A 10202-nucleotide genomic window follows, 5' to 3' on the forward strand; every position below is an offset into this window, starting at 1 on the left:
GGGCTGCCCTGGGCCGCCACTGGCAGACGGAGGCAGCACCCCCCTTTCCTTGCCCCAGGGGGTCAACTGCCACCTGTGGCTGGTCCAGCTCCCTCCTCCGCCCCAGCCAAGGGCCACCCTGCCCTCCCCACAGGAGCACTGCTCAGCCAGGTGCTCCGGAAGGAACTGCAGCCCACCACAGCCATTCCCCAAGACCAGCTAAGGCTCACAGGCAAAACCCTGCCGACACAGCTCCTTCCAGGTCAGGATCAGAAGATGATGCGCTTCCCATCCGCTGGATTCTGCTCCATGGGACAGTAGGGACACTTGAGCCTGCAAAGGGGGAGGACCAAGGGTGTCTCAGGGTGCCGGCAGGAGAACCAGGCCACCAGAGAGGGCGCGGGACTTACTTTCCCCCGTTGATGAGCTTGTTGAGTGCATCCCGGGAGATGACGTGGCCACAGATGAGCTTGATGGGGGGGTTTGCGTCTGACGTCTGCTGGCGGAGGATGGGGCAGGCGAACACGGAGTGGTACCAGCACTTCATGCCCAGTTCAATCTCAATCTGGGGAGCCGGCAGAGGGGTGAGCGCCGCTCCAGCCGCACCAGCCGCCCCGCCCTGTGCCCGCCCGCGGCAGGCCTCACCGGCAGCTCGTCCTTGTGGCTCCAGACCCCAGTGCACTGCCTCTGCTCGATGACCGCCTTGATGTTCATCAGCACGGGCAGTGCCACACAGCCAGAGGCAAAGCTGCAGACACAGAACTCGGGTGACGCACAGACAAGGGCCACCACACCACGCCTCGAGCACAGGACTTGAGACCGTCTGAAGTGGCAACGGTAAAGCCGGTCCTTGAAAGTCCCTCAGGCCGCGGTAAGGTGTCCCATAAGTGCACAGATGTCCAACTTGGACAGCCATTCTAAGGCACAGGGCCCAACCCCTGGGCCACAGACTGGAAGTGCGCCGCAGGCTAGCAAGCGAAGCTTCATCTGTTCATCTATTTACAGTCACTTCCATTACTGCCTGAGTTCCGCCTTCTGTCAGTTCAGCAGCGGCATTCGATTCTCTTGGGAGCGCAAACCTTTTTGTGAACTGCACGTGCAAAGGATCTAGGCTGCACACACCTTAAGAGAATTGAGTGGAGCTGAGGTGGTGACGCTAGCGCTGGGAAGTGGTTGCAAATACAGATTTTTTCTTTTTGAGTTGGAGTCTCACTCTGTCACCCAGACTGGAGTGCAGTGGCCGCTCCCAGCCACCGCAGCCTCAACCTACTGGGCTCCGGCGATCCTTCCGCCTCAGCCTTCCGTAGCTGGAACTACAGGCGTGTGCTACCATGCCTGGCTAATTTTTTATGTTATTGTAGAGATGAGGTTTCGCCAAGTTGCCCAGGTGGGTCTCAAACCCGCAGGCTCAGGCAACCCACTCACCTCAGCCTCCCAAAGCGCTGGGATTACAGGTTGAGCCACCGAGCCCGGCTTGCAAATACAGATTAACATTCGCAGTGAGGTCTCACTACACAGAGACCATAATACACCAGTTGCTTGCAGACTCATCAAAACCCTATTGGAGCCAGGTTCGGTGGCTCAGCCTGTAATCCCGCGCCTTGGGAGGCTGAGGTGAGTGAATTGCCTGAGCCCGCGGGTTCGAGACCCGCCTGGGCAACTTGGCAAGACCTCATCTTTACAATAAATCAAAAAATTAGCTGGGCGTGGTTAGCGCACGCCTGTAATTCCAGCTACTTGGAAAGCTGAGGCGGAAGGATCGCCGGAGCCCAGCAGGTCGAGGCTTCAGGGCCAGGAGCAGGTGACAGAGTGAGACTCCAACTCAAAAAAAAAACTCTATCAGTAAATGGCAAATGCTTTGAAGTACTTAAGTTGTACAGCTGCATCTGGTGGCAGGCTTTACGTCAGAATCCTACACTTATTTAGTCTGTGTGTGGCCTGCCCGTTATTTTACTTACCACTTCCATCTGCACCTTTTTATGGTGACTTGTATAATTATATTTTACAATATAATACTAATAAAGTGCACAATAAATGCTATATGCTTGTATCATTCTGAAACCAATCTCCCTCCCCGCCAGACCGTGAAAGAATTCCACAAAGGTGGTCTGTGACGACAAAAAGGTTGGGGGCCACTGTTCTAAGGCACTCCGAAATTTGAGAAAGACAAAAGGACGGTCCCAGGGCAGATGCGTGCTTATCCACACACCTGCCAAGTCTTTGGTGTGACAGGGAAGTATACACACAGCTCCCGCCCACCTCTCTGGTCTGCCATGCCCTGCTGTCATGACACACCAAGGTCACCTAAAAAAGGGGCAGGGGCTGTCATTCTTACAGCAACTGCATGGGGAAGGGAGCCTGCTGGCTGGAACCTTGGAAGCCAAACACCCCACAATGCACAGGGCCCGAGTCATCCTGTCCAAGCGCCAACAGCATCCTTGCTGGGAAATGCCATTCTACCACTGGAATCCGAGAGAACCTGCCAGGCGAGAGTGAGTCGGTCCTCCGTGCTGGGGTGAAGGAGCGTCCACAACCAGCCTGAGTAGAAGGCACTGTGACAACTGTCCACTGATGCAATGTGTGGCTCTGGGATCAGGCCCCAGTGCCCTTTATTCCCTGAGGCCCCGGGCAAGTGGATGCCTATCTTGGACCTCCGTTTTCTCCTCTGTGGAATGGGAACGGTGCCTCTCGGTCCAGGGCTGCTGTGAACCAAGAGGTGTTCCTGCGTGGAGACACCCAGGCAGTAGCACCGGATGCTCGCTTCGCCGTGTCTCCCTTGAAGGGAGCGGTGCCGGAGACGGGCGTGAGGGAGGGGGGCTGCCGACGGCTGGAGCAGCAGAGAAGGCAGCGCAGCCATCCCGGGGTGTGTGCAGGGGAGGCAGGGCCCGTCGGGACAAAGGAGCGAGATGGTGACCTTCCTCCCGCCAGTGACCTTGGGCGTCATGCCGAGTCTCGGTTTCTTTCACTGCAGAAACAGGTAATTCCTCTCACGGAGGGACTGAGGAGTCTCGGTCTGTGAAAGCAGGGTTCCTGGCACGTGGCGGGCTTGGACAGAGCATCCCGCCCCCCACACACGCTGCCCTCCCAGGCGGGCCCACCTGACGCTGAGGGGGGACTCCACAGAAAGTCCCAGCAGCGAGCAGGCATCCCGGGTGAACGTCTCGCAGATCTCTGCCCAGTGGCTGCTGTCCAGGAGGTGGCCGTAGGGGGACTTCTCCAAGCCCAGCCGCAAGTACACCAGACTGCCCATCATCACCTGGATCTCTGCAAGGCAACCGGTGGCGGCTCAGGGGCTGCAGTGCCAGGTCCATCCCGAGGGGCAGAGGGACTGCCGAGCCCGGCCCTGAGCTTGGGCCCCAGGCCCCTGGCAGGGCTGAGAGGACTGAAATGCCCTCAGACAGAACTGACTCCCCCGAACTAAGCGGAGGTGCGGTCTCTGGGCTGCTTCTGCGGAGCAGACTGGGGCAGGAGGCGAGTCCTTCGGCTCTCTGCATCCTCCAGCCTCATCAAGGGCACACTTCAGGCTGCACCAATGCCTCCAGCCTCCCACCTGACTGACCTCTCCCGAGGAGGACCTGGGCTCAGGGCTTTCCAGAGGCTGCAGTGTCAGGCCAAAACGTAAAAACACTGCTTGGTTTTCATAATCACTTTATCTATTTTTTGAGTGGGAGTCTCTCTGTTGCCCAGGCTGGAGTGCAGTAGCATGCTCCCAGCCACTTCAGCCTCAAGCTGCTGGGTTCAGGCAATCCTTCCACCTCAGCTTTCCAAGTAGCTGGAACTATAGGCACGCGCCACCACACCCGGCTAATTTTTTGATTTACTGTAGAGATGAGGTGTCGCCAAGTTGCCCAGGCAGGTCTCGAACCCATGAGCTCAAACAATCCTCTCACCTTGGCCTCCCAAAGTGCTGGGATTATAGGCATGAGCCACTGTGCCTGGCCTAAAATAAAGTTAAGTAACAATTACGGTAGACTGAAAGAAAAGTCAACAGTGTGGGTTCCTACAGCAAGCATCTCAGGGGAGACGGGACTGGCTGGGAAATCCTAGTGTGACAGGAGCTCAGGTGAGGTTATTTTAAAGGACTTTCCACAGGCCGACCGGTGAGTCTCGACGTGAGCAGGGTCTCCCAGCTGGGGAGGCACATGTGGGGCAGGGCAGGGTGGGCACGGCACCCAGAGCGGCACGGGGACCATGGTCTGGGAGAAGCTGCTGAAGGCAGGACAGGTGGGTCAGCCCTTCGGGTCCCCTCCCACTGCGGGAGCTCTTCTGACCTCTCAATAAATCCTGCTTTTGTTTTTGAGTTGGCGTCTCATGCCATTTCCCAGGCTGGAGGGCAGCGGCACATTCACGGCCACCCCAGCGTGGACGTGCTGGGCTCCGGCCATCCTTCCGCCTCAGCCTTCCAAGTAGCTGGAACTACAGGTGCACACTACCATGCCCGGCTAATTTTTGAATTATTGTAGAAACGAGGTCTTGTCAAGTTGCCTGGGTGGGTGTCAAACCTGCGGGCTCAGGCAATCCACTCGCCTTGGCCTCCCAAAGCGCTAGGATTACAGGCTGAGCCACTCGTCTCAGCCTCCCAAAGCACTGGGATTACAGGCTAAGCCACGGGGCCCGGCCAGTAAATCCTGCTTTTAAAAAAAGGCATGACAGGTGAAAGGGCCTTGAGCTGGAGTTCAGCATGGAGGAGGGTCAGAGCGGCTGGGGAGCCCCGCGTGGCAGCCCAGGCTGCCCGGCACTCACCCCGCTGGTGCAGCCGAGCAAAGGGCTGGAAGTGCCGGGCATAGCTGATGGCCTCCAGCTGCTTCTCAGGGCCCCCGGCCAGGAGGCGGATGAAGTGCAGGCGGTGCAGCTTGAACTCCAGGGAGCTGTTGAGCTCCAGCAGGCGCTGCCTGTGCGAGGCGGCCCACCTGGGGGAACGACCGGTTTAGCCTGCGGCTGCCGGGCCGGAGAAGGGCCTGGGCAGAGCCAGGCCCTGAGGGGAGGGCCCCAGTCTGTGGGAGGCCTTGGGCAGGGCCAGAGCGACCCCGTGCATCCGGGTGTACTGAGGCCACAGAGAGCCTGTGCCCGGGAGACTGGGCTGAGGGCCGCCGCCCAACCCGCCTCCTTACTCCAGCGCGGGCCCCAGGTCTTGCTCATGCAGAGCTTCCAGGATCCGATTCAGCTCGAGGAAAGGCTGCTTGAAATCCAAGTCCACGTCCAGCGTTGACTCCTGCAGAGAGAGATCCCATCACTGGAAAACGGTGTCTCCAGAACTGCTAAGCACGATTAACTGACACCTCACCCGACCCAGGCAGGCTGGAGCGCAGCTCTGCACAAGTAGCCATGGTCCCTGCAGCCACACGGGCCCTGCCTGCTCCCGTCTCAGTACCGAGGAGGCCCAATGTGACCTGCGGACCCCAGAGTGCAGACTGAAAGCCCCACCCAGCCCAGGGTGCTGAGACAGTTCGGTCCCACACTGAGTAGCCTGATGAGAGGATTACTCCTCTTCAGTGCTGACACATCGGGGAAAGCTTCCTTTCGCTGCCAGTGTGTCTATTACGCCTAACAAGGGCTGCTCTGTCATCCCGCTGATCTCCCTTTAACAAGTGGACACCGAGCCTTGGCTCAGAACCCTGGCCGGCAACCAACTCTTAACTACAACGAGTCACTTCACGTCATGTGTGTTTCGAGAGCCACCGTCGATTTCTGGCAGGGTACTCCTCTCCTTTCTGAAACAAGTGTCTGGAGAGCATGGCAGGGCTGGTGTCAAGATGACTGTCGGGTGACAGCAGAGCAGGCCAGACCTGCGCCCCCGCCCCCCCGGCCACACCTGGCACAGCTCCTCGGCGACACTGAGCATGCCCTGCTGGTACAAGTGCTCCACAATGGCCATTTGCAGGATCTGCTGCTGCGTCTCCCGCGAGTCCCACACCGCATCAGAGACCACGCCACAGATCTCCGAGTCAAAGTTCTGCGAGGGGGAGAGACGGCCCTGTGACGGAGGCACTCTCCCCACCCAGCGGCAAGCCCCGGCACGTGCCCTGGGCCGCCCCACACTCACCCTGTCGATGGCTTTGCCCACTCGGGACACGCTGCTGTGAATGTCCTTGTGGTCCGAAGCCAGTTTCTGCACAGTGTCCTTGATCTTCCGGCAGCACTGGGACATCACGAGGGAGAGGGTGGCTGAGAGCGGGGTCCCCTGGAGGGCTGCAGAGAAACCACGGGATATGCGGGGACCCCAGGAGGCCGAGCCCAGCCCCGGCTTCGGCTGCAGACCTCATCTCCGCCTCCTCTGTTCTAAATGCTGGTCTGGCAGTCCAGAAGGCAGCCCTGAATGCCAGCTTCTACTCTAGCTTCTGTGGCTTTTCAATTGCATGACTTGGAACTGGCCAAGTGGGACAAGCCAGTTCCTCTCTCGGAACTTCACCTCCTCATCTGTCTCTCGTTTTTCTGTTTTGAGTCGGAGTCTCACTGTCACCCAGGATGGAGTGCAGTGGCAGATAACAGCTCACCACAGCCTTGATCTCCTGGGCTCAAGTGGCTCAGCCCCCGAGTAGCTGGAACTGCAGGCACACACCACCATGCCCAGCTAGTTTTTTGAATTCTTTTGTAGACACAAGGTCTTGCTGTGTTGCCCAGGCTACTCCCGGGCGCAAGCGATCCTCTCACCTTGGCCTCCCAAAGTGCTGGGATTACAGGCATGAGCCACCACACTAGGCTGATTCCTTTCATATGAAGTGCCCGGAATAGGTATACTTATAGAGACAAAAGAGAGACTGGTGGTTTCCAGGGGCCAGGGAGGAGGAGGAATGGAGAAACTACCAATGGGTTGAGTTTCTTTTGGGGATGATGACAATGTTCTGAAATTACATAGTGGTGATAATTGTACAACTGTAAATATACTAAAAACCACCAAGCTGTACTTCAAAAGAGTTTAATGGTATGTGAACTATATTTTATTTATTTATGTATTTAAGAGAGACAGGGTCTTGCTACATTGCCCAGGCTAGTCTTGAACTCCTGGTCTCAAGCAATTCTCCTGCCTCAGCCTCCCAAAGTGCTGGGATTATAGATGTGAGTTATCACACCTGGCATCTAGCTCAATTTTAAAAAAAAGACACAGGAACTGGGTGCAGTGGCTCAAGCCTGAAATCCCAGCACTTTGGGAGGCCAACATGAGAGGATTACCTGAGTCCAGGGGTTTGAGATCAGTCTGGGCAACTTGGTGAGACCTCGTCTCTATAATAAAATAAAATAAAATAAAAAATTAGTTGGGTGTGGCAGCATGTGCCTGTAGTTCCGGCTACTTGTAAGGCTGAGGCAGAAGGCTCGCCCAAGCCCAGCAGGTCAACGCTGGAGTGGCTGTGAGCGTGCCACTGCACTCCAGCCTGGGTGACAGAGTGAGACTGAGACTCAAAAAAAAAAAAAAGAAAATAGGAAAATGGCAAAATGGAAGTGATATTACATCAATGCTTCATTTCTTGGTTTTAATAGTTACTTATACTATATCACTGCAAGAGAATGCCCTTGATCTTAGGAAACACACACTGAAGGCCTAGGGGCCCGGAGTGCATGTCTGCAAGAGGATGGTAAAGCAAATTCGGCAACCTATCAGCAGGTGGTGAGTCTGGGTACAAGGTGTATGAGTTCTTTATTCTTGGAATAGTTCTGTAAATTTTTTTTTCTTTTGAGTTGGAGTCTCACTCTGTCTCCTAGGCTACAGTGCAGTGGCATGCCCACGGCCACCACAGCCTTGATCTGCTGGGCTTAGGATCCTTCCGCCTCAGCCTTCCAAGTACCTGGAACCACAGGTGCATGCTGCTACGCCCAGCTAATTTTTTTGATTTATTGTAGAGATGAGGTCTCGCCAAGTTGCCCAGGCTGGTCGCGAACCATGGAGCTCAGGCAATCCTCTCGTCTCAGCCTCCCAAAGTGTTGGAATTACATGCTTGAGCCACCGTGCCCGGCCAACTTTTTTTTTTGAGTTGGAGTCTCACTCTGTCACCCAGACTGGAGTGCAGTGGCTGCTCCCGGCCACCGCAGCCTCGACCTGCTGGGCTCCGGCGATCCTTCCACCTCAGCCTTCCAGGTAGCTGGAACTACAGGCACGCGCTACCACGCCCGGCTACCGGCCAACTTTAAAAAAATTTTTTTTTGTAGAGAGGAGGTCTCTCTTTGTTGTTCAGGCTGGTCTCGAGCCCCTGAACTCAGGCAATCGTCTCGCTTCAGCCTCCCAAAGTTCTGGGATTCTGGGCATGAGCCATCACGCGCAGTTCAAATTATCTTAAAACATCTGAAAAGTTAAAAACAAAAAAGTAAACTGAAAATGTCAATGAGAATCGTCTCAGGTGAGTCAATAATTTCTGCTGGGCTTTTCGAAACAGCTCAGGGACTGCCGTTACCCCGCTGGAGGAGGGCTAGAGGTGCATGTACCAGTGGCCGCACCAGACCCTTCCGGACCCTGGTGCCCACCAGCCCAGGTCTCCCTCATCCCAGGAAGGCCGGCGGGCTCTCACAGGGCACCACCCACCTGCACTGGCCAGCTCGGCCCGCAGCTGGCCCACATGGCACAGCAGCTCCTCCAGGCTCTGCTCACAGTGCTGTCCATAGGTCAGGAACTTCTGCAGGACCTTGTCCAGCTCTCTCTCCACACATGCACATTGCTCCATGGCGGCCTCAGCCTGGCGAGAGCAGGAGAACATGGTTGGGAGGGCGCCCGCCCACTTCGGACCCCTCCCAGCATCCCCACAGTGTGGAACAGTGCACAGCAGCTCCCAGCTTATACCACAGCTGTACATCTCCGCAGCTGGGGTGCCAGGGTGAGGCTCTATGAGGACGGGGGTTTTCTGGATCATGGTAAGAAAATGACTCCATTCTGACTCTTTTCATGCTATTAGCTTTGTTCGTTTCCCTTTTTTGTTTTTTTTTAGTTGGAATCTCATTCTGTCGCCTAGGCTGTAGTACAGCGGCATGCTCACAGCCACCTCAGCCTTGACCTGCTGGGCTCCAGCAATCCCTCCGCCTCAGCCTCCCAAGTAGCTGGAACTACAGACACACCACCACGCCCGGCTAGTTTTTGTGACTTATTGTAGAGACGAGGTCTCACCAAGTTGCCAGGGCTGGTCTTGAACCCACGGGCTCCAGCAATCCACTCGCTTCGGCCTCCCAAAGTGCTGGGATTTCAGGTTGAGCCACCGAGCCCAGCCATTGCTATCCATTCTCAAAACAGGCTACGGGGTCACATCACAAACAGCATCTGGTCTGGGTGACCAGCAGGTTCCCCTGGTTCCCCAGACTCCGCCTCATCCCTCAGCCCCATCAGCCTTGGCCTCACCATCCCGGCCCACCCGCGGCCACTGTCTCCCAAGCAGACAGGAAACAAAGGACTGGGAAACAGCACCCAGAGCCTTGGGTTGTGTTTATGCCTTCTCTCCTTGCAGCTGGTGCTCTCACACTCTCAACTGTAGTCTCAGGGTCCAGAAGACATGCTGTCTCTCTCCCACCATGCCCAATAAACAAATGCCCTGTTACTGGATGTGACCCATTACAGTCGAAAATCAACAGGGACTCCTTTCTGAAATGATGTGATTGCTATTACTACCGCTATTACTAACACTAACATTTCCCAAGGGCCTATTAAGTGCCAGACACTGTGTTGTTTTGGGGTTTTTTCTGAGTCGGAGCCCCACTCTGTCGCCCAGGCTGGAGTGCAGTGCATGCTCATCTCCACCGCAGCCTCGACCTGCTGGCCTCAGGCGATCCGTCACCTCGGCCTTCCAAGTAGCTGGAACTGCAGGAGTGTGCCATCACGCCCAGCTATGTTTTTTGATTTACTGTAGAGACGCGATCTCGCCAAGCTGCCCAGACTGGTCTTGAACACCTGGGCTCAGGCAGTTATCTTGCCTTGGCCTCCAAAGCGCTGGGATTACAGGGGGAATACCGTGCCCTGCTCCTTCCTCAGCTCTTCACGAGTGCAGGATGCTGACTTGAGCTCCCGTTGGTAATCCTGCAGCCTGTCGGGTCTTGGGGAGGTCCTGACCTCTCTTGAGGCACGTTTGTTTTTGGTAAATTGTGATTCTGGTTTCCAGACATTCTTGGCTGGCTTTCTTTCGTTCTGCCCCCTTCCCCAGGTGATCTTCACACACGCTCGTGGATAGTTTTCTGTTTCTTGCCATCATTGGTGGTGTTTTTGAAAAGGGTTCTAGCCGGGCTCGGTGGCTCAGCCTGTAATCCCAGCACTT

At 56.2% G+C, this 10202-nt stretch overlaps 1 protein-coding gene across 2 annotated transcripts; it reads right to left on the bottom strand.

Moving 5' to 3' along the window:
* Positions 1-181: 181 nt before the first annotated feature.
* Positions 182-8645, bottom strand: RMND5B (required for meiotic nuclear division 5 homolog B). 2 transcript variants are annotated; one of them, XM_008053710.2, is made up of 9 exons: positions 8492-8645; positions 6023-6168; positions 5792-5932; positions 5091-5191; positions 4723-4889; positions 3078-3243; positions 625-727; positions 390-544; positions 182-312 (listed from the first exon to the last, which is right to left on the bottom strand). In XM_008053710.2, exons 1-9 carry the CDS (start codon positions 8628-8630, stop codon positions 249-251), a joined length of 1182 nt encoding a protein of 393 aa, XP_008051901.1. In that variant the 5' UTR covers positions 8631-8645; the 3' UTR covers positions 182-248. The 2 variants fall into 2 exon arrangements, with proteins under 2 accessions (XP_008051901.1, XP_008051902.1); XM_008053711.2 differs by lacking the exon at positions 5792-5932 and having other exon boundaries at positions 8492-8641.
* Positions 8646-10202: the final 1557 nt, after the last annotated feature.

Source organism: Carlito syrichta, unplaced genomic scaffold (genome assembly GCF_000164805.1).
Source record: "Carlito syrichta isolate Samal-C Ts95f unplaced genomic scaffold, Tarsius_syrichta-2.0.1 Scaffold288383, whole genome shotgun sequence".
Lineage (NCBI taxonomy): Eukaryota > Metazoa > Chordata > Mammalia > Primates > Tarsiidae > Carlito > Carlito syrichta.

Excerpts from the sequence above, each read along its gene's own strand:
- RMND5B (XM_008053710.2), bottom strand. The coding sequence starts at position 8,630 with ATGGAGCAATGTGCATGTGTGGAGAGAGAGCTGGACAAGGTCCTGCAG. Across the intron at positions 6,169-8,491 it reads GGCCGAGCTGGCCAGTGCAG|CCCTCCAGGGGACCCCGCTC; the intron begins GTGGGTGGTGCC and ends GTTTCTCTGCAG. Across the intron at positions 545-624 it reads GCCACAAGGACGAGCTGCCG|ATTGAGATTGAACTGGGCAT; the intron begins GTGAGGCCTGCC and ends CCGGCTCCCCAG.